This window comes from Nothobranchius furzeri, chromosome 16 (genome assembly GCF_043380555.1).
Source record: "Nothobranchius furzeri strain GRZ-AD chromosome 16, NfurGRZ-RIMD1, whole genome shotgun sequence".
In the NCBI taxonomy this organism is placed as follows: Eukaryota; Metazoa; Chordata; class Actinopteri; order Cyprinodontiformes; family Nothobranchiidae; genus Nothobranchius; species Nothobranchius furzeri.
This window is the reverse complement of record NC_091756.1, coordinates 58503841-58527559: the sequence shown is the minus strand read 5'-3', so window position 1 is coordinate 58527559 and position 23719 is coordinate 58503841. Positions and strand designations below refer to the sequence as shown.

At 42.2% G+C, this 23719-nt stretch overlaps 2 protein-coding genes across 3 annotated transcripts in view; one reads left to right on the top strand and one right to left on the bottom strand.

Annotated features, from left to right (window-relative positions):
- Positions 1–15482, bottom strand: part of tgfbr3 (transforming growth factor, beta receptor III) — a 108356-nt gene extending 92874 nt beyond the window's left edge. For both annotated transcript variants that reach the window (XM_015962334.3, XM_015962332.3), the window contains exons 1-2: positions 15265–15482; positions 8006–8186 (exon numbers count right to left, since the gene is read on the bottom strand). In XM_015962334.3, coding sequence (XP_015817820.3) covers positions 8006–8066 — 61 coding nt within the window. In that variant the 5' untranslated portion in view covers positions 8067–8186; positions 15265–15482. The remainder of the gene's footprint in view (positions 1–8005; positions 8187–15264) is intronic.
- A 2345-nt stretch (positions 15483–17827) lies between these two features.
- Positions 17828–23719, top strand: part of brdt (bromodomain, testis-specific) — a 41242-nt gene continuing 35350 nt past the window's right edge. The window contains exon 1 of the mRNA XM_070545862.1: positions 17828–17996. The gene's annotated coding sequence lies outside the window, so the exon portion shown is untranslated. The remainder of the gene's footprint in view (positions 17997–23719) is intronic.

Here is a 23719-nt window from a genome sequence, read left to right as displayed (position 1 = left end):
AAGAACTCTATTTTAATAAAGCTAATCCAACCAAGTGTTAGTCAATAAATAAGATGTGACCAATTTGTGAAATCAAAATTTTAATTACTTTATTATAATCCTATAGAATATAAAAGTAATATGACTTTAAATGTTCCAATAGGACTGATCTCACGTAGCGTTAAAAGACATGACACATTACTTTCACTGATCCAATCAGAATCTGCCAGATCTGACGGAGGCGTGGTTTTGATGGTGTTTGGTAAATCTGTCAACTTTTCATTCGACCATAAACAAAAACATCCGAAGTATAAAACCATGCCCACACCATCTCTAACGCCAGTTCAAAGCGTTGTAGAGAAGTTGTCGCAGTGGCCAATCCGTAACTTTCCTCTTCAGCCGAAAGAACCAACGACAAGCTGGATAAGATCTGTTGCCGTTCCGACTGCTGCAACGGTTCCTTTCAGAATAAAAGCTGAACCATCACGACCCAGGTGGTTCTCACCTCACGCCAACAAATTGTCGTGACCCGGAAGTATCTCAAGACGGGTGGTCGGCTGCCGTGGCTGCTTCTACGGGCTCCGGCTCCACGAGGTCAAGCTGGACCTTTACACCTCCTGATCTAGACGTGGACTTCCGCTCAGGGTACGTAGACCGGCAAATGGCGTTGAATGTGTTTATGAATCTCCTAACTAAAGCCTGGTTTATGCTTCTCCGTCAGCTCCGCAAGGGACAGACACGCACGGATTGACGGAAGCGTTTTGCTTTCATACTTCTCCGTCTCCTGGAGAGTGTTGCAAAGCAATTGCCCGGCAGGACAACAGAGGGCGTAGCGCTGTTCTGTGGTATCCTGTCATCTATCGGTCCAAGATCGTGTCTATATTGTGTTTTTTGTGTATATAAGAGAATTTTAACACGGACATATTTCTCTCTCATTCTCCCACCGCTTCATGCGCTCCCCGCCTCTAAACCCACGTTTCCTGTCATTTCCGTCCACAAATAAAACGCTTGCTGCGCATCTTTTCACTCCTCCAGTCACGGGAGAATTAAACGTTCATATTTTTAGAGTTTTTTCGGGAGGTATTCTTCAAGCTTCTCCGTGTCTGCCGCTTGTTAAACTCGGCTCTCTTTGCAATGGCGGCGCTGTAAACAACAGCGGCGTCCTGACCAATCACAAGCTTGCGTAATCCGTCTCGTTCGACGGATGTTTAAAAAAGTGGGCTCGACTCCGTACGTACTTGCGTGCCCTACGCAAGGACGGATAATGGCGTTGTGTGTCTCCGCACTGACGCAGATGGAGAAGCATAAATCAGGCTTAAAGCTTAACGCGAAGACATCACCTTCAGTTCCCATCAGAACTAATCGCTTCTTCGGATTCGCTGGTTCTGAGCAACATTCCACGTCACACCATTCTCCGTCTCATTCACCTTAGTTACACCATACATTTAGTGTTTAAAGTTAGTCTAGTTTAATTTGTTTAGTAATAAATTTTAAACTTTAAAAACTTGACTCTTTCTCTTCTGTTGTCTTGGAGTGAATACGAATCTGTTATCTAATCCCTGCAATGAAAAGTTCCAATCTTCTGGTTTAAAATAATCTCACAGATCCGTAAGGTTGATTTCATATTTCCTATGGAATCCTACGCCTTATGGCTTATTAAATAACATGTAATTTAAATCATTACATGAGAGAGAACCACTTCATGCATTGTTTTTTCATTTTTTTTATCTCTACAACATTTTTATAGAGAATGTTTTTAAGAGGCATTAAAAAACGGTTTTAAGCTAATTTGTTTTCCAAATGAGCAATTTGCAGCTTTGTGAGTGGCTGTAGAAAAGATAAAGCAATCCAAAGCCATGAGAGAAAAAGACATTTGACAATAAATCAAGATTCAAACAAACCTTTTTTAAATGGTTCATGCAACAATATAAACATATCGACAAATTTCTCATCAGACTACGAAACTGGATGTCGAACAAGTCTGTAAGTTATATATAAGCCACAGAGCCAAGAGAACCAGTGATGTTTATGAACACCATGTGGACACCACCTAACTCTACTCACCATGAGAGATCTGACCACAGCCAGTGCTGCTGCTTGTGTGCAGTCATGTCTTTTCTACAACTTCTGGAGCCAGATGTCCTTGTAGGACTACAATAGTTTTGTTCAATAATAATAATAATAACAATAATCTCTAATGATCCATCTCTTCATGAGATTTAACATTAGGGATTGTTGTGCCTCAAATGAAACTTTAAAGCCTAGTTTGTGTTCCTGCATCACCTCCACAAGGGAAAGACGCACACGAATTGATGGGAGACGTTTTGCTCTCTGACTTCTCTGTCTCCTAAGGATTGTTGCAAAGCAATTCTTGCCAGGACAACGGAGGGCGTAGCGCTGTTCTGGGGTATCCTGTCATGTATCCGTCCAAGATAGTACATTTACTATTGTGTTTTTGTATTTTAGAGACTTTTTAACATGGACAAATTTGTCCCTCATTCACCGCCAGCTCTTCATGAGCTCGCCACCTTTTTTATATTCCTCCAGTCACGGGTGAATGAAATGCTCATATTTTAAGTTTGGTCTATGAGGTACTCTTCAGGCTGTTCCGTGTCTGCTTCTAGATATTTTCTGCTTTCTTGAAATTTTTTTGAGAGCGCAATGGCAGCGCTGTTGACTAATTTAAAGAAAGCAGCGGCGTCCTGACCAATCACAAGCTTGCATTCTCTGTCTCCTTTGATGGAAGTTTAGAAAAGTGGGCTCAACTTCGTCCGTCGTTGCGAGCCTGCTGGAGAGCCCTGTCGGATAACGACGTTGTGTGTTTGTACCGGCGCAGACACAGAAGCATAAGTTTAACCATCCCGTTTGACCCCAAATCTCTAAAAAGTAAGTTGTTATTTGTTGTTTGGTAACTTCCATTTCACACACAACTATACCCCATTAGGCTAATTAGGCTACATGACATCAGAATGTGACTGCAACGCTCTGTCCTTTCCATTAAGCCTTATCCTGCTATTATCTACGTCTCTCATTTAATCTCACCAAGAGCTAGCACTGCGCAGTTAATCAATTAAAATGATGCTGTCACAAGTAGGGTTGTCACGGTAACCGGTGTAGCGGTAAACCCCGGTAAAAAAAGTTGACAATAATAAAAACCGTCTTGTTTTTAAAAAAACTATATTATCTCGGTGGGTTACCGTGGCTGCGGTGTAGGCGCGGTGACCCTTACCAGCCACCGTATCATCTGCTGAAGTTGCCGGCGGCACATGCGCACTTTGTTGTTTACAACCAAAACTTTCTTGAAGCTAAAGCTGAAATAATGGCCAAAGGAGGAGACGGCAGCGCTCAGGACATTTTTTATCCCTCAAAGACGACAAAGTGGGAAGTACGGGCATCTTTTGGATATTTGAGGAATGCCGAGGGGCAGTTGACAGAAGAAGGCTATCCTGTTTGCAGCACGTGCAGAAAAAGTGTCTGTGAAAGGCAGCAACGCTTCAAATCTCATGACACATCTGCGTGACCATCACCCACAACTCTACAGTCAACGCAAGGCAAGCTAACGTTAGCGTTTTAGCTAAAATGCGTGATCCGAGGATTTGGGTTGAGGGAGAATGCAACGAGTCGCTATATAAAGCAGCCGCAGCGCCGCTACCTGCATATAAACCGTGTCGCGGACACCGCCATGTTGAAATGACGCTATGCATTACGGGGCTCCCAGGGGCAGATAAGAGTTGGTCTCTCTCCGAGAATAATTATGAATTTAACAATGATTACTGCCTGATGACATTTTCCCACATCTGCAAAGCTCACTGGAAGGACACAAACCGAGGAAATAGTTTCCTGATATAGAGCTCCAGACCCCACGTGACTCTCAGTTAGTGGACGCCATTTTGGCATGCAAAAAAGGTAAACAAACACGGATGTAACCATGAACATGAACGGGATCCGCTTGGATTTTACTTCGTCGGAGTTTACTTCACACTTTAAAACAGAAGAAATCGTTTTTTATAGTCAGAAATTAAATAGACTAAACATCTCCGACCCTTACCGTGCCCCTGGGATACTTTTTAAAAACGCCAGAAGTCGTAGCGGACTTCGTACCGGCACAACACCGGACCTGGCCGGGGAAACCCCTTGGGATTCCCCCGGCCGGAGGAGCTGGGGAGAAGGTCTGGGACTCTCGACTCTACTACCCGCTCCGACGCCAGAAGCTGTCGGAGCGGACCAGCACAGCACCGGACCTGACCGGGGAACCCCTAGGGATTTACCCGGAGGAGCTGGCTCCGGCGGCTGGGGAGAGGGAAGTCACGCTACTGCCCCAGCAACCCGACTCCGGATACGCGGATGAAAATGGATGGATGGACGGACAAATAACAGATTTACATGTAAGTAGTCTCGGTGACACAGATAATAGCAATCCAAAGTGCTTTTTATGTGTGATCTGATCAACCATTGCTTAAAAATTAAATACGGCTTAGCCGGTTAATTGCTGTCATCATAAAACACGTAAACGGCAGCACGCAGAACTCACGAGGCAACGTTTTACGTGATGTTTACTTGTTGCTATGAGTAATAAGACAGAAAAAGCCATGCCAAAATAAGTTTAGGAAGCCCACTAAGAATCATAATAAAAGCATTTAAAATAAATACCATACACAGTTGAGGAAACGTTGGTTTAAGTACCTGATATGAAGCGGTCGCTGGATAAGCGAAAACCTTTACTCTCGGGATCCCACAGCTTCATTTTCGCCCGGTCACTAGCGTGTTTTATTACAATGATCCAACGTTTGCGGCGCTCCGGATCTTGGGGAATCCTGTAGATGTCTCATTCCTTATGTCGTCCGCGTCTGTTCTGCATCCTGGGGCACAACAGGAATCTACCATATTTCCCGTTTGATTGAGTTTTCTGACAATAGTAAATAGTCCAGCTGCCGGCTTCTGCATGCCAATATGGCGCCGTTTCGATTTGAACTGTTGCATGCCGGGAGAAGTGACGTCAACTCCCGGAGCTCTATAGGGTTTATTACTCAAGTAACCCCGGCTTTCCACAGCAGCCGTCAGCAGCACGTTACTGCAGCAGCACGTCATAGCTGCTGATAGGAACCGCTGTGGTCAACAGAACCTTTTCCACTGGAGCCATCGGCAGCGCGAGTCGGCCGTGTCTCAGGAGCAGCATGTCGCGGCCTTTACGCGCCGGTTCTATTTCCTACGCGCGACGCCTCTGAAACGGGTCAAGTTCGACATTTTTGGGGAAGGAAAGACAGGAAATCGGACGCGGAAATGGAGAGAAGCTCCCGAGATTTTCAGAATAAAGAATGTACTGCCTTCCGGTTGCTTTACTTTAAAAAAGGTTACTAACTGTGCGGCCCCGTGAGAAGTTATCACCTAGCTAGCGGTCTCCTTTGTTTTTCAGGTCCGTATTGGCGATTATAAAACGGACAGAACATAAAAACACAAACATTTTGGAGCCATGTTGTAGTTTTCTCCTGCTTGTTGTTGTGTTTACTGACGAAGTCACTCGTGTGACTTCGTGCTCTGTCGGTGACAGCTGCTCCCCTGCTGATTCGCGTCTCGTGGGAAGGGCCAAGCAGCAGCTTACGCGAGCAAGACGTGCTGCTGCAGTAACGTGCTGCTGACGGCTCCCGTGGAAACCCGGGGTAAGGGTAAAAAAGTATCTGATTAGAAGGCTACTTGAGTACTGAGTATCATCTGATCTAATATTTTTAAAATGATGACATCAAACAGACATAAAATAAGAAGTTATGGGCAAATATTGGTATTTTAAAGACTAAAGGGAAAAAATGTAAACAAATAAACAACATAATTACAAAATAACACATTTTAGGCAAAATTTAGACACAAACTGAGGACAATATTTCCTGACGTACAGGGTTTATTTAATTGTGTGAAAATGAAGCACGTTTAAAAAAAATACCGCGATAATACCGAAAACCGTGATAATTTTGGTCACAATAACCGTGAGGTTAAATTTCACACCGTGACAACCCTGGTCACAAGTCGGACTTAGACCCTGCATGCGAACGTTGTAGACCTGCCACACTTCTTCACATGGACTTGCCCAAAACTACACGGGTACTGGTGGTCGATTTTTGATGCACTTTCCAAAATATTTGGGACCATGTCCGTTGGCTGCTTTGCTTGGAGCAATGGCAGTGGATGTCTTTTTGTATGGATGCTAGCTGAATGTGTTTGTTCTTTTTTGGCCAGAAGACTTATACTCTAAAAATGGAAGGATTCTCATCAATCAGTGTATGGTCGCTGGGTTAAGTAGACTAGTTATACTCATTTGGAGATCAGACTCTGCTCATGCTCGGCTAAGAAATAAAAAATATATGGTTGCTGTTTATGCGTTTTTTGATAGTGTGCTTAATGTAGATTTTTGTGACTGTTTTTAATTTTTGTGTTGTTGTAAATGTACACTTATATTGTGATTTGTTGTCAAGCTGAATCCTAATTCATGTTTATACTGTCATTTGATCCGGTATAGCAAAGTGGGTGGTTTTGTTTTGTGTTGTGTGTTCTTTAAAAACTGTGTTATAAAAATGAAAAAGGACCTTGTTCAAAAAAATGTTTTGCCACATTCCATTTTACATACATGCTTTTATTTTGTCATGCCGACCAGATGATGAGCACTTCCTTCCTTTCTGAGAGCTAACCTCCCATGCACAATGATCTTGTGGTGGTGTTTTAACGGTAAGTGCAAGTGAAACTGGCAGAATGATGGCAAAACACAACTGTACTGAATGAAGTGTGTCTCAAAAATACACATTTATTATTTTCAATATGACCCCACATGATCTGTGGCTTTGTCTCCAGCAATTTATTTGTTTTTTTATGCAAGGACTTCTTTGAAAAATTACATTTTTATGCACACTGACAAAATGTTTGGACATCCAGAAGCAGTCCTTGTCCCCTGTCTCTTTAAAACGTGAACTCTCTTGGTTTATATATATATATATATATATATATATATATATATATATATATATATATATATATATATATATATGCTCTCTGACCTCTGTCTCCTAAGGATTGTATATATATATATATATATATATATATATATATATATATATATATATATATATATATATATATATATATATATATATATATATGTATTGGGTTTGCAAGACATAGCCAACTATTCAGCAAAGAATATATTCTTAAAGCTATTCATTCAAAAACTACACATGAAAATGATTAAATGTACATAGATCACATACACCAGGGCTATTCAAGTTCGGGCCTCGAGGGCCGCTATCCAGCATGTTTTAGTGGTTTCTCTGGTCCAACACACTAGATTCAGTGGTTGAGTCACCTGTGCAGCAGCTCATCAGGCTCAACAGAAGCCTGTTAATCACCTGCTGATTGAAATCAGGTGTTGAAGCAGGGTTACAACTAAAACATGCTGGATACCGGCCCTCGAGGCCCGGATTTGAACAGCTCTGACATACACTGTCTAGCGCACCCTACAGCGTGGTGCTTTCTGTGTTAGCTCAAGGCATTGATGCTCTTATTTTTCCAGGATTAATGCTGCTGCTTTTACCAGAGGTAACAGGATCTAACATGCTAGCTCTCCTCTGACAGCCTCTGCTGCAGTTTTTTTTTTAATGATTTTCTTTTTTTTTGTTTCTCAGTCATAAGCAACTGGCAGCCACAAAGATTCATCCCACCCAGTTCAGCAGATAAGGACCGGATGAAGCTTTTTATTCTTAGATTGAACTTGTCAGCACATTCTCATATATAAATCTAACGTGCTCACTCCTCTGACATGCACTGTCTAGAAAGGCATGCTGGGAGAGAGTGGAAACTCCCATAGCATGAGCCAAATTACGATTGCCTGGCAACACTGCCGTGCAAAGCCTGATTGCTAAACATCATTTATTGCTGACGAACGAGTCGCGTGCGCTTGACTCTGGCTCTGATTAGTTTAAGCGTTTGTGTGAATGTAAGCAAACATCTAAATATTGACTTTGCACATTTCTAAGTGTAAACTTACCTGCATTGGTCAGACAGCAAACTGCAAGGAGTGTCCATGGGAAGTGGGATTTTTGAGCCATGTTACGATCATGCAGCTTCCAGTATGATGTAAGGGGGTGAACTGGCCTTCTTACTCTGGTTTCCACAAAATGTTTTCTTCCCTGTGAGTGGCTCTAAAGGAAGTCACCTTCAAGCTCCAGCTGCAAAATGAACAAAAATAAAAGACGTCAACCAGAAGAATGAGGTTAAATATGCGTATGGCCAAACAGCAGGGAGCTGAGTTTTGTTTAATATATACTGTGGCAGTAATGAGATGAGACAAGGTGAACAGCCCGTTTGCAGACCAAGGAATTAATTTGGAAGGCTAATTAGGGGTCATGCACACTTCAAAGTACCGTGATGCTAACACCTCCCCGAGTCGGCCGCAGGTCAGAGTATAGAAAGAGGGCAGAAGGGGGTGAAACAGTTTGGAACATTTAATATCTAACTCGACTCCCCAGCAGGGTCTTGAGTAAACAGCTTAGTGACACTAAGTCTGCATAAACCTTCAGTACTTTGTTATTTCAGTAACCTCCCCAACCTTAGAAGCAGAACAAGTAACCATTAAGGTTGGTTTATGCTTGATGCGTCCGCGAGGTTCGCACGACTCCGCGTGGAAAAATTGCGTCATTTTAACTAGGGCTGAAACGATTCATCGAGTACCTCGAATAATTCGAGTACAAAAAGTCCTCGAGTCAAATTCTCTGCCTCGAGACTTCGTTTAATTCGTGTTTAATTAATTCATGGCTTTGCAATCACCTGGGGTCATGTTTCACCCGGACCGAAATAAGTGACGCACATACACACTGCACTGAATGCACACGCGAGTAGCGAACGCAACTTAACTTTCTCTCTTAAGCCATGGCCGACAACGTGGACCCCGGTGGAGTGCGAAAAAGACACAAAATGTCAAAGGTGTGGGACCATTTTTCACGTCGTAAGGCGGAAAACGTAGTCCAGTATAAATACTGTAAAATGGATTTAGCCTACCACAACACCACATCCTCCAAGCTGCTGCACCTGACCAGGAAACATCCACATGTAAATGTCACTTCTGCAAGCGGACTCGGAGCCTCTACAAGATAATGCATTTTAGCCTGTATTTCTATATATTCTGCAGACACTGTGCGACTTTTTCGTTTGTAGCACTTAGTTTCAGCTCACCCCGTACGTCTGGAAGCAACACGTCGGTCTTAAAATGTGCTAAAAATAGCAGTTTTTACAACACGTCAGACTTTTTATTGTGTTGTTATTGATGTCCGTTGTCCCTTGGGGTTTCTGCAGGAGGACACGGGTATTTATGAGTTGCGGAGGAAAACGAAATAAAGTAAATAAATGTGTGATCAGTGTAATTTGACATAACCACGGCAAACATGTTTTCTCGACAATCCTTGTTAGTGTGAGAAAAAAAAGTGTAGAAATTAAAACGGACGTGTGTTGATAGGGAAATAGCTGGCGAACCATGTTTGCGCATGCGCCATGAGTGGTTCTGGTGCTGTTTGGGCCGCAGCCGCTCGCATTTGTTTACTGTGAAGTAAAGTTGAAGTGCTGAAGTTTTGAAAACTAATTTTGAATAAAACTTGAAGAATAACTGGCAATTGCTTACTATTTTAAGAGGTCTTTCATATTTTATAACATGCTATTTGATATAATGGTTTACAAACACAAAATGGTAATTTATGAGTACTCGATTAATCGATAAAATATTCGATAGAGTACTCGATTACAAAAATATCCGATATCTGCAGCCCTAATTTTAACAGCGCCCCTCCACCTGGCCTCCGCACGGCCCAAATTTTCTGCACCGCGCACCTAGGACATTTTCTAACCACGCGGACGGTCGAACACGGAAAAACATGGCGGACTGGCAAGAGGTAGTTATGGCAGAGTTCGTAAACACAGACATTTGTGTGATTCAGCTCTCAGAGATCACCGTGATCAACATGTTGTTAATAATTCTTGGAGAGAAATAGCTCGCACTGTCGGAAAAGACGAGGATGCTGTTAAAAAATGCTGGGAAAACATGAGGGACCGATATGTGAAGGCAAGGAAGGGGAGCAAAAGGAAAAGCGGTGATCCTGGTGGAAACAAGAACACTCCACCAACTCTAAAAGAGCTGAGTTGGCTCTCAACTTTCATTAGCAACTGTTATAAACAACAGTAATTTCTACTTCTACTATGGTGTAGTGTTGGACGCATGCCATAGAGCTCTATGCTGCCCCCTACAGTTTGGGAGAATATTGGCTCACTGCAGAGACAAGCCGCATGAACCATAAACGCTGCAAGTAACTACACTTGCTATATTTAAAAAATGTATAAAATCTAATGTATTTAGTAATTATGAAAAGGTGAATTATAATGTCAAAGATTAGACATGAAAATATTAGGAAGTGACTGAGGTTATATAGTGTTTGTTTGGCGGATAATTTTATTTCGTAAAAAGGGGCAGAAATCATAAGATTTTTTCTTCTATCTGCTCCTTTTCATTCAAATGTTTTTTTTCCAATATGTTAATGTATGTTGTATTTGTTTGTGTTTATTTTATACATTGTGAATGAAATAAAAGATTTAAAAAAAATTTAATAAGTTGTGAAGCGCGTTCCATCCGCGAGCCGCATCACCAAGCGGAAAGTGAATGCGTCAAGCATAAACCAAGCTTTATACAGCATAGAATAAATCTAATGTGAAAACATGCAAAACAAAAAAGTAGCAAATTTTTGTTTTTCTTTGTAAACCTGAATAAATCAGGCCCTGTGAAATATGTTGTATTTCTTTCAAAATTCCATCAGATTTTTTCACTTTTTTCCTAAGTACGCGTGCTATGATTTTTACATTTTATATTGATTATAAAATGTTCAAATAATAAAAAGATCAAGATCTTAAAACTAATATTAATATTGCTGAATGAAAAGTAGCAAAGATTAAATGAATATTGACACATTTCAACAAAAGTAGTGAAAAGTGTTTCATACCAACAGGACATTTACCTTTACAGCTTTACTTATGACTTAGAAAAATAAATAAGCTTTTTATTGTTCTGCTGTAAGCACTGTGGCTGAGTCCCTCAGCTCACCCAAACATCAGCCTCTCATCTCTTCCTTCTCCCACCTGTTTCCTCCCGTCTCACACACGCAAGTTGTAAAGCGCCTTGGGGGGTTCTAGGACTCTAAAAGGCACTATGTCAAATACAGGCTATTTACCTTTTTTGTTTGTGTTTTTCAAAACCATGCACACAAACACACACTGTTGTTTTAACTGTGTAATTCTGTGCAGACTGTAGATGTGTTTGCTCCTCTGGGGATTTTTGTTATTTTCTTAATAAAAAATTTTAAAAAATAAGCAAGTCAGCTGATCTTAGAGTTGCTCCCTTAGAGTCCACCTGAGTCTCAGCAAAAGAATGATAAAGACAGAAACATATTAGAAACACACTACAGCTGCTAATTACTCTACTGGAGCAGTTCCTTAAAATGCCACCTGACATCTCCAGCAGCTGAGCAGAAACACCCAGAACCACCACCTGCATAAAGGATAAAGGATCTAATTTATTTGGTGTAAACAAGTTGTCTGTAAGGAGTTTTCCTGTTAAAGGTGTGTTTGCTGAGTTCTGTAGAGAAAACAAATATTTGTACACACAAGATGTATGTCTCAAGCCACCTAAGGTGCTACTGACAGGTTTATTTACCTGTTTATTGGTATATGTAAAGTGGATCTCCAATGTGAGAGAAATAATAACCAATTTAAAAAAGTAAACCTAAAGATTTAGTTTTTGTGTTGAATGTGTTGATTGTGTTGTAATGCACCTGGGGGGGGGGGGGGGGGGGGGGTCTAGGACTCCAAAACCCCTTAAATTAGGCTTTCAATGAAACTTGATGACCAACGTCGGGCGTGGGGTGATGCAGTGCAGCAGTGTAGACGAGCGAGGGATCGTGTGACAAAAACAAGGACCACAAGCTATGGGTCTGCCTGGTATTCCTTCAGTCTGCTGGATAATCCCGGCACATCCTGGAACATGAGTGGTGCTCCAGCGTTCTTTGCTCATGATTTCCTCTTGTCAACAAGGGCGTTAGCAGTAGCTCACTAGCGTTAGCCACTCTCAGACCTAGCGTTGGCAGCAAAGGCTAGTATTAATGATAAATGATAAATGACCCGCACTTGTATAGCGCCTCTCAGAGTAAGGACTCCAAAGTGCTTTACACTACTGTGTATCATTCATCCATTCACACACACATTCACACACTGGTGGGGATGAGCTACGATGTAGCCACAGCTGCTCTGGGGCGCACTGACAGGGGCGAGGCTGCCGAGCACAGGCGCCATCGGACCCTCCGAAGGTAAGGTGGGTTAAGTGTCTTGCCCAAGGACACAACACAACAGCAGAATTCTCTGTCCGGAGCCGGGATCGAACCTGCAACCTTCCGATTACTGGACAACCCGCTCAACCTGTTGAGCTACTGCTGCCCAATTAGCAGTAGCTCTGCCTAAAATTGTTGTGTGGTTAGCACTGCAGCAATCAGCGGCTGACACTGAAGTGGGTTGGAACATCCAAAAAGGTGTGGCTTGGTGATTACCTAACAAAAACACTGGAATTTACGGTTTTGTTGTATACTTGTAAAGATATTCTGTCACTATAACAATAAATACTGTTATAGTTTTAGACTGAGACACCTCTTTTAGCTACCGGTATTCTTGAATAATTATGAAAATACAGCTTCAGAGACGTTTTTGGGACCGAAAACCACGAGTTATTGTAAAACTGGTCATAGGCAGCATTGTTGCCAGTGTGGATAGCTACCGTACTAGCAACAGTACTGCCAGTAGGGTGCTGAAGTTTTTCAGGGGAATGCATAACTGTATGAACTACCTCATGTGGAAGACTCTGCTGCCTATAAACATGAAGCTTTTCTTATGTAGTTTTAAGTTTTAAAGAAATACAACCACAAACAGCAAAACATCATGTGGTCATAATGAGGACTATGTTTTTAGGTTGGTAGTCTAGAAATATGTGGTCCATAAAAAAAGTCGTGCAAACTCTTGGTCTGAGTGATATCTGATCTCTTTAAAGTAGCAACGACTGTAACTGTAACACAAGACTAATGCAAACAGGAATCCAGTGTGTTCACAGTTTAAAGGCTGTGTCTTTGAAGAGACATAAGCCATGTTGAAAAGCCACATGTGCATCTACGTGAACCATACAGTGTGCATGGGAAATGATGCACGAAGTGCTGAGGTGCATCGCTCTGCAGTTCAAGCAGCGTTCACAAGACAAAAGGGCCCTTCAGTTTGCAGCAGCTGGAGGGGCTGGGAAGTTATTTCAGAGGATCTTGACAAATATTACACGTTCGGCTCATCAGGGAGAGCTAGTGCCCTCTGCTTGATTTATGCACCTTCTTGAAATTCACCTCTTGACCGACTACATAAAAAGTAAGCCCTTGAGCAATACCTTCAGAAAAGCAAAGACCAAATCAAAACAAAGTTATTTATATGTGAAAGACAGCTGATTTTTAAGGTTTTAAACTTAAAGTTATTCACTATGGAGCAATTTCTTTCTCTTTTTTTTTGCTGCAAAAACACAAAATCACTCAACATGGCCTCTTTTCAATGTTGACCGTTTAACGGAGGAACTGTTTTGCCTTTAGAAAATCTGGAAAGTACATCAGAGCATGCAAACCCCAGAAGAGGCGTTGATGAAACCAGGCTTCATACTTGTGGTGACTTCAGCATTAAATGCTTTGGCTCAGACATCAACATGAATGCATCCCTTGCAGTTTGGTGTTAAGAGACTGCACTAACTACGCTGCTGCTATCAGAAAGGGACACAGCCGAAGCCAAACAAGCTAAAGCTGCCTCCGTGCATCTTATTCTGGATGAGGTAAAAGCTCATAGCACAATTAGCTTTATTAGCTTTCTCTGCTTTTTCTGTTGAGTTTTAATTGGAAACTGTTATTGTGGTGATAAGGTTGATGGATGCAGTGAAAGAAGAAGCAGAAACACAAATGACAATATGTAAGTAGGCAGAAAATATGAGAGTGAAATCTTAATTTTAAAACATTTCCCGAAGTAAATCAAGCTTTTATTTGAGGGCTTATTTTATCAATTTCACATTTAAATCGCTTTCCTTCAGTGTGGAAAATGGAAATGTAATATAGTGACTGTCCTATCGTTAATCTGATAAATTAAGTGAAATTCTTTAGAAACCTTTAAAATGACCTGAATTGCATGCAGTAATAAAACAACATCACAGGCCATTCAATATCATGAAGCCAGTTTAATGGTACAGCTTAACAGGATTTTATAACTGAACTGCACACATTTGACTTTAAAATATGACAAACAAGCAATACTGGCATGTGTGAAATTATAATTGTAATAATATTAATAATTAATGTTATTACTATTGCTACTACTACTACTATTACTACTACTACTACTACTACTACTACTACTACTACTACGAAGACGACGCCACATATGGCCAGTAGGTGGCATGACATTTTTTTCTGTTATGTAAAACTGAATATCAATCCAATTTCGTCCATGATTTGCAAATACTATCAACACACATGCACAATAAATAAATGCTGCTGCCCTATATACATGACATACGTTAAATGTAACTGTTGTTTTATTTTTTATTTATATTTAACTTCATAAATATGAGCCATGACCAGTCACAAGTGAGCAATGAGTTTGAGAATTAGCCTGCTGAGACTTTATGTGCATAAAACTTCCCTGGAAACACAAAATGAATAAATTGGTCTTTAATTCGGACAAAGTTGTTTCCTGAACTTAAAACCTAATCACCGACCAACCTTGGTTGTTCTGTTTACACCCGCTCTAAGCTCATTTTTTTCTGCAGCCATGATGCTGTCAGTCACATTTGACCGCATATCGGCAGCGTGGAGAAAGTACACACGTGCACGCGCGCGCACACACATTTTTATCTCGTTTTCTATCCAAGGAACATACTTTGTATAATGCTGCCTTAGATTTCTCCTCGTCTCACAAATAAACACGCGTACAGCTTAAACGGAAATAAAACCGCGACAAAAGCAGCATGAAATCCTGATCCTGAAGGAAGAGACGCACGTCAACGGATTTAGCAGACGGATGTTTAGTTACATTTCTGAGTGGTTCGTCAGAGACATCAACACCGCCACGAATCACTGATTTTCCGATAAACTATCTATGAAATGCGAGTCAACTTAAAATTCTAGAGCTGTGGGAGAAGAGCGGACGTACCATGAAGCGTCTTCAAAATGCCCAAATAAACACCCCGCTCCGCTCCTGTCCGCTCCGGGTGATGCGAACACCAAAGTCCCTCGTCTCTAGTCACAACTTTATAGGAGGAAGACAACTCTAGTAGAAGTTGACGCCTCACTAAAGTAGAGATAAACAGCCCCCGCTATAAGTTTTTTTTTTTTTTTTTTTTTACTAGTTTAGGAATCTGCCCTCCTTGGTGCGGGGCTTCGTGGAGAGGCGGGGTTTAGAGGGAGGAGGCGCGCCGTGAGCTGCAGAGCAGAGGAGCGTCTCCAGAGCGGAGCGCACCACGGTCCCCGGCAGAGCCGTGTCCAGGACTTTTAAAATGGGGTGGCCCATGTGAGACACTTGTTTATTCATGGGTGGCACCAATGGTTATGCTTATTTATTTACACAAATCGTTTATTTATTTATTTATTTACTTTCTAGTGATTTTTTGAGTTTCACATTGCACAATCACCATTTTTATTCCTGTTCACCTTCTACTTTTGTGGTGGTTAGCAAGTCACTTCTTGTTGCATTACTGCCACCAACTGGAGTTGAGTGGGACTCTAAATACTATGTATGTGAATATGAAAAAAAATTAAATAATATTAATACTACATGCCTGGGCTAGAAAACAAGGTGAAAGGTGCATGCACCCACACACTATTTTGGAGTTTACAACCCAAGCCTTTTGTTGACAATGTAAAGTCAATTTAAGCTGGAACTTAGTGGGGTGGCACCTGGGGTGGCCAATCAGATTCTAAGGGTGGCATGTGCTACCCCAGGCCACTCTCTGGACACGCCCCTGGTCCCCAGGATAGTCGGCCCCGGCCAGACACCTCAGACGACCTGTCATCAACATGTAATCCACATTTCACCAGACTGCATCACTCTACTGTCTCCGGCACGTTTTCAGTTTCGGAGAAAACCTCAAACACCCTGCAGGTTTAATGTAGGTCAGCCTTATATGAAGATAAACGCGTGTGGCTAACAGAAGATCTAATCTGACTAATCTTGAAACAAATGCGTCCAGTGTGTGTGAGGCACTGACTATAAAGCAATACTTGAAAAAGAGCGGCATGCATCCAAGTTTTGCTTCTCATTTACAACAATAGATTGTAAAGTGTTTACAGATACTCGCAAGACTGCATGGCTTCTGTAGAAATTCCATTTAACTATATCATCTTTATAAAAATAAACTGGGTTCAGTTTAACATTTTGATAAGAAATGTTGTCATAAATTGTTACATAAAATATAAAATCTCTGCTTCACACAGTGAAGTCTTTCACACAGGAGCAGGGGCGGATCTACAAGGGTGGCATAGAGTGGCAGTTGCCACCCTAAAAGAAAGCCTTGCTACTCCTGCTGCCACCCCAGCTGGCAGCTATAAATTCAAGAAAAATCAAAAATTTTCAACTCTCAGGCTCCTAAAGACCTATTTGCAGTCTGCTTTGGCAGAGAAAAGAAGCTAGGCTGTACTGCTAGGCTGAATCGAAACGGGCAGAATCTTTGGATCTTGATGAATGTGTAAATAGTTTTGCTGAGCAACATGGAAACTGCCGCATTCAGCTATTGTAGGAAGGATATCATTTTATTATGTGTTTTATTTTCGTGATGGGCCTTTAAGATTATTAAATGAGGACCCAAAACAAATGAATATGTAAATACTGGGAAAAGAAAAAGGAAAACGTGTTTCTGAGTGAACAATAGAACCAAAGTACAATATCTCAGTGCAGTGAAATATTGTGTGTGTGTGTGTGTGTGTGTGTGTGTGTGTGTGTGTGTGTGTGTGTGTGTGTGTGTGTGTGTGTGTGTGTGTGTGTGTGTGTGTGTGTGTGTGTGTGTGTATGTACTGCCACCCTAGAAAAATGTTTGCCTCTCTTCTGCCACCGCATCAATAATTTTGTAGATCCGCCCCTGCACAGGAGAACTTAGCTTTTGTAAACACTGGTAACACTTTACAGTAAGGATCCCTTAGTGCATTATTAAGCATTAATAAACAATGGTCCCTTTACTAACGTTATCATTACTGTCATCTATTAAGTATCCTTAAGGTTAGGACAAAGAGTGAGGGGTGTCTGTGCATTGTGTAATATGGTTAAGCAGTTATTACTTCATTTAATGGTTTATAATGCTCAATAATGCACCAAGTAACACCAATAAAGGGGATCCTTATTGTAAATTGTTACCAACACTGTTGCTTTTCTGTGATTAGTGGTATTGTGTTCAACTTTGTACTCTCAATAGTTACAAATGAGCCATATGTTGGAGTCCTGAACACATTTCTTACTATCGTAGCTGGAGCATGACTGCAGCAGAATGGCTGACCATGTTGGCTCCGATAAAGAAAGAAGTATTTTGTGAAAGATACAACATGATCAAAGGCTAGATCTAAAAGATGATCCACACGTTCCAACAATTTATCAACCTGATACCGGCTGAGCTGCAGTGTCAGCTCACTTGACCACAATCCCTCCTGGATTACTAGCCAGCAAGCAACTGCAGGGTGATTCCGACCAAGATCAATCAAATGCACCTGTGTTCTTCATCCATAACAGATGCCTGCCCATACCATAACCCCACCACCACCATGGGCCACTCGATCCACAACATTGGCATCGGCAAAGCGCTCACCCACACGACGCCACACACTCTGTCTGCTATCTGCCCTAAATCGAGATTCATCCGTGAAGAGAACACCTCTCCAATGTGCCAGATGCCATCGAATGTGAGTATTTACCCACTCAAGTATGTTACGGCGACGAGCTGGAGTCAGGTCAAGACCCCGATGAGGATGACGAGTGTGCAGTTGAGCTTTCCTGAGACGGTTTCTGACAGTTTGTGCAGAAATTGTTTGGTTATGCAAACCAGTTGTTTCAGCAGCTGTCTGAGTGGCTGGTCTCAGACGATCTTGGAGGTAAACCTGCTGGATGTGGAGGTCCTGGGCTGGTGTGGTTACACGTCGTCTGCAGTTGTGAGGCCGGTTGGATGTACTGCCATATTCTCTGAAACGCCTTTGGAGACGGGTTATGGTGGAGAAATGAACATTCAATGCACGAGCAACAGATTTGGTTGACATTCCTGCTGTCAGCATGCCAATTGCACACTCCCTCAATGATTATGGCATCTGTGGCATTTTACTGTGAGACAAAACTGCACATTCCAGGGTGGCCTTTTATTGTGGGCAGTATAAGGTACACTTGTGCACTACTCATGAAGTTGGATCAGCATCTTGATGTGGCATACCAGTGAGGTGGGATGGTTTATCTCAGCAAAGCAGAAGTGCTCACTATCACACATTTAGACTGATTTGTGAACAATGTTTGAGAGAAATGGTAATATTGTGTATCTGGAATGAATTTTAGAATAGAATAGAATAGAATAGAATAGAATAGAATAGAATGCCTTTATTGTCACTATACAGGTGTAAAGTGAGATACAGAGCATCTCCTACTCAGTGTAAAACAAACTTACTGGGGGGGGGTGGGGTGCAGGTCTGCAGCGCTATGTATTTATGGAAAGTAAGTGTTATATACAAATTCTTGCACAGTATTGTTACAGGTCTGCAGCGCTAAGTACAGATCTTTAAGATCTTAAAGTCCTTCTCATGAAAAATCGGAGCAGAAACAAAGGTTTTGCATTTATATTTTTGTTGAGTGTACATATATTTTTGCACGGATTTTTAACTGCCAACAGCATTGAAACTCACGGCACGGTGGTGAGGAAGTCACCTTTTGTTTATAAAAGTGGACTGCAGTACCCAAATTTGACCAGAGGATGTCATTGTCCCTTCAGTCTTACTTATTGCACATCTAATGATTTATTTTCAATCAACAAAAAGCAGTGAATGAACAAAAGAGAAATTTAAAAGAAGTTAATATTTGGTGTGACCACTCTTTGCCTTCAAAACAGCATCAGTCTTAACTACACTTGCACACAGTTGTTGAAGGAACTGAGCTGGTAGGTTGTTCTAAACAATAACTAACCACAGATCTTCTGTGGGTGTAGGCTTCCTCACGTCCCTCTGTCTCTTCATGTAATCCCAGACACACTCCATGAAGATTAGATCAGGGCTTTGAGGTGGCCAGTCCATCACTTTCAGGACTTCTTGTTCTTTTTTATGCTAAAGCTAGTTCTTAAAAGTGTGGTTGACTGAAAAAAAAAGTTTTGTTTTTCTAAATACAATTAGTCACTGAGTTTTTAATGCAAGCTGAACATGAAAATAGTCTCCTACACCCATCTCCTACATTAGCTTCTGAAAGCAAAACAACGGTGAAACTAAGATTTGAAAATCCTCACAAATCTATGTCACATTGTGAATTAGCGTTCATGGACTCACCCATTTTGACTCACAGTGGGGAAGGGTGTTTGAACATATTTTGTACGTTCATTCTGCGTACCCCTTCCATTGCTTTATAACATTGTTTTTTTAAACAAGAGGAAGGCTGTTGTTTTAAGGTCCGTGAACAGCAGCTTCTTAGCTACTAACCGTTATCACGACGGTGCGCACAGGAGTTAAGTGCTCGCCCCGTAATCGGAAGGTTGCAGGTTCGAGCCCCGCTCAGTCTGTCGCTGTCGTTGTGTCCTTGGGCAAGACACTTAACCCACGTTGCCTGCTGGTGGTGGTCGGAGGGACCGGTGGCGCCAGTGCTCGGCAGCCTCGCCTCTGTCAGTGCGTCCCAGGGCAGCTGTGGCTACATTGTAGCTCATCCCACCAGTGTGTGAATGTGTGTGTGAATGGGTGAATGACTGGTTGTGTTGTAAAGCGCCTTGGGGGGTTCCAGGACTCTAGAAGGCGCTATATCAAATACAGGCCATTTACCATTTACCATTAGCAACTCCACCACACAGCAGAAGCTCCAAAACCTGTCATCTGAAGCTCAGCTTCATTAACCGAGTCAACCAACCACTTCTTTAACCCTTTGATGCATAAAGATCACTACAGTGGACAGGTACTCAAAATAGTTTATTTATATTAATTTTTTTTGTTTTTATTTTTTGCTATTCATCACAGCTGTTGAAGACTTTATTGCATTTGAGCCCCTTCATTTGGACTTCAGTAAGTCAAGCCAACATGTTTCATGTTCAGAATGCACGCTGTCCACTGAGGTGGACATGTAATAAATGATTTGTAAATTATTAAATGTTACAAAAAATATTTGTTGAAATTTGTTTCATTCCCACCTAAAGATGAATTTAAAAAAAAAGTTTAATAAATCATAGTTGAAGAGTTCATAATTCATGCATTAAAGGGTTAATGACTTTGGCTGTAAGTCTGGGGTAACTCATTTTATGTTTTGTAGTTTGATAAACAATCATTATTAATATTTCAGAAAGCATTCTTTTACAGCATTTTCAAACACACACACACACACACACACACACACACACACACACCAATAAGTTCAAATGTAATCAACTCAAAAAAACCAAAGATAACAAATTGTCATGAGGTGGAGTTGGCAGTTAGAATGGCACGGCAGGAAGACAAGACAGGGATCGGACACAGACCAGCACGAACAGAGGGTTTAAATCAAGGGCGATGTTGGTCTGCATTTTTGAAGCCAAGAAGTGACTAAAATTGCAGTTCCACCAGAAGGCACCGGAAGTGAGCAAATCCTCATTCGGGGCAGTCCCACTGGACTGGCAGACCGGGGTGGCGGTCCCCTTATTCAAAAAGGGGGGCAGCAGGGTGTGTTCCAACTGCAGGGGGATCACACTCCTGAGCCTTCCTGGTAAGGTCTATTCAGGGGTTCTGGAGAGAGGGTCCGTCGGATTGTTGAACCTCAGATTCAGGAGGAGCAATGTGGTTTTTGTCCTGGCCGTTGAACACTGGACCAGCTCTATACCCTTAGGGGGATCCTGGAGGGTGCGTGGGAATTTGCCCAACCAGTCCACACGTGTTTTGTGGATTTGGGGAAGGCGTTTGACCGTGTCCCTCGGGGGGCCCTGTGGGGGGGTACTCCGGGAGTATGGGGTACCAGGCCCTCTGATACTGGCTGTTAGGTCCCTGTATGACCGGTGTCAGAGCTTGGTCCGCATTGCCGGCAGTAAGTCGGGCTTGTTCCCAGTGAGAGTTGGACTCCGCCAAGGCTGCCCTTTTTCACCGATTCTGTTCATAACCTTCATGGACAGGATTTCTAGCCTCAGCCAAGGTGTGGAGGGCATCCGTTTTGGTGGCCTGAGGATCAGGTCTCTGCTTTTTGCAGATGATGCGGTCCTGTTGGCTTCATCAGAACGTGATCTTCAGCTTTCGCTGGAGCGGTTCGCAGCCGAATGTGAAGCAGCTGGGATGAGAATCAGCTCCTCTAAATCTGAGACCATGGTCTTGATTCAGAAAAGGGTAAAATGCCTTCTCCGGGTCAGGGATGAGGCCCTGCCCCAAGTGGAGGAGTTTAAGTATCTCGGGGTCTTGTTCACGAGTGAGGGAAAACTGGAGTGTGAGATCGATAGGCAGATTGGTGCTGCATCTGCAGTGATGCGGGCGTTGTACCGGTCTGTCGTGGTGAAGAGAGAGCTGAGTGAGAAGGCGAAGCTCTCGATTTACCGGTTGATCTACGTTCCTACCCTCACCTATGGTCATGAGCTTTGGGTAGTGACCGAAAGAACGAGATCGCGGATAAAAGCGGCCGCAATGAGTTTTCTCCCAAGAGTGGCTGGGCTCTCTCTTAGAGATAGGGTGAGAAGCTCGGTCATTTGGGAGGGGCTCGGAGTAGACCCGCTACTCCTCCACATCGAGAGGAGCCAGTTGAGGTGGCTCGGGCATCTGGTCAGGATGCCTCCTGGACGCCTCCCTGGTGAAGTTTTCCAGGCACGTCCGACTGGGAGGAGACCTAAAAGTAGGCAGGACACAGTGGAGGGACCATGTCTCTCAACTGGCCAGGGAACGCCTTGGAATTGCCCCGGAGGAGCTGGCCCAAGTGGCTGGGGAGAGGGAAGTCTGGGCCTCTTGCCTTAGGCTACTGCCCCCGCGACCCGACCCCAGATAAGTGGATGAAAATGGATGGATGGAATAAATAGAGACAGGACAGAAAAATTGTCAAATAAAAACCAATTTGTTTTTGTACCTGGTGGTTGCAACAAACAGACACCATATAAAGGTAATCAGAAGTGAGTAACAGAAAATGAAATAATTATTTATGTTTAGAGCAGCAGGAACTCCGAGAGGCGTCAGGCGCATCAGTGAGTTTGAAGCCGCTGTGCAGGGGGAGGGGGAGAGGGCTGAAGCAGGGGAACAATAGAGATGCAGAAACTACCGTTGTTAAAAAAGGCGTTTAACTTAGAAAATGTGGGTGCAATTTTAATTGTCAAAAACTCCAGCTGACCAAACCCGGACCCCCCAAACGTGTTCTGGCATCTGTTTTGCCTTTAGTGAACTTTAGGTTGACGTCAGTATTTGCATTCCAGGAACGTTTGATTTACAAATGAAGCACTGAGGTCATCTAACTGATTTCTAGAGCATAATGAGTTAACTGGACTCCAACTCTGAACAAATCTGCAGCAACTGTGTGATTTAATCATGTCAACATGGATCAGAGCCTCAGAGGAATAAAAGCACAGAGAACTGAACAGAACAGAGCATCTTCGTTTACTCCATCACCTTGAATCGGCCCGACTCATAGTCTGCAAGGTCCAGATGTGTTCTTCCACCAGTGTAAAACTTTTTTGTTTTTGCATTTGTTTTTGCCGTTAAACTGTTGATCTCAATTTTCATTACAGCATCCTTTAAATAACATTTAAGAAACAAAGTCAGTTGATTTGGTCAACAGAAAGACTGGTGGAATTTTTTGAGTGAAATAAACTTTGAGTATGAAATTACAAATCTTAGAAAGTTGAGTTCTGACGCAAACAGCAGCAGATATTTCCCCACAGCTGTTTTCCCTTTATCAGACTGTCTTAGTCACATTGTGAATGAACATTAAAGCAGAGCCGGTACTAAAACCTAAGCATTGATTTTTTTTTCAGCATCTCAGCTTCTCCCTCATGTGTTTAATTTCAGGTTTTTATTAATAAATCCCATCTGAGCTCTGTTTAAATGGACCTCCTCTTTTAAGTTATTTAAAAAAAAACACATCACATGTTATTTGACTCCTTCTGATATTTACACACATTTTGTGGATCATATTTCCTGTATACAAACAGCATACAGTGGTGTGAAAAACTCTTTGCCCCTTCTTTATTTCTTATTCTTTTGCATGTTTGTCACACAAAGTGTTTCTGATCATCAAACACATTTAACCAGTAGTCAAAGATAACACAAGTAAACACAAGATGCGGTTTTGAAATGATGGTTTTTATTAAATAGGGTGAGAACAAAATCCAAACCTACATTGCCCTGTGTGGATAAAGTAATTGCCCCCTGAACCTAATAACTGGTTGGGCCTCCCTTAGCAGCAATAACTGCGATCAAGCGTTTGCGATAACTTGCAACAAGTCTTTTACAGCGCTCTG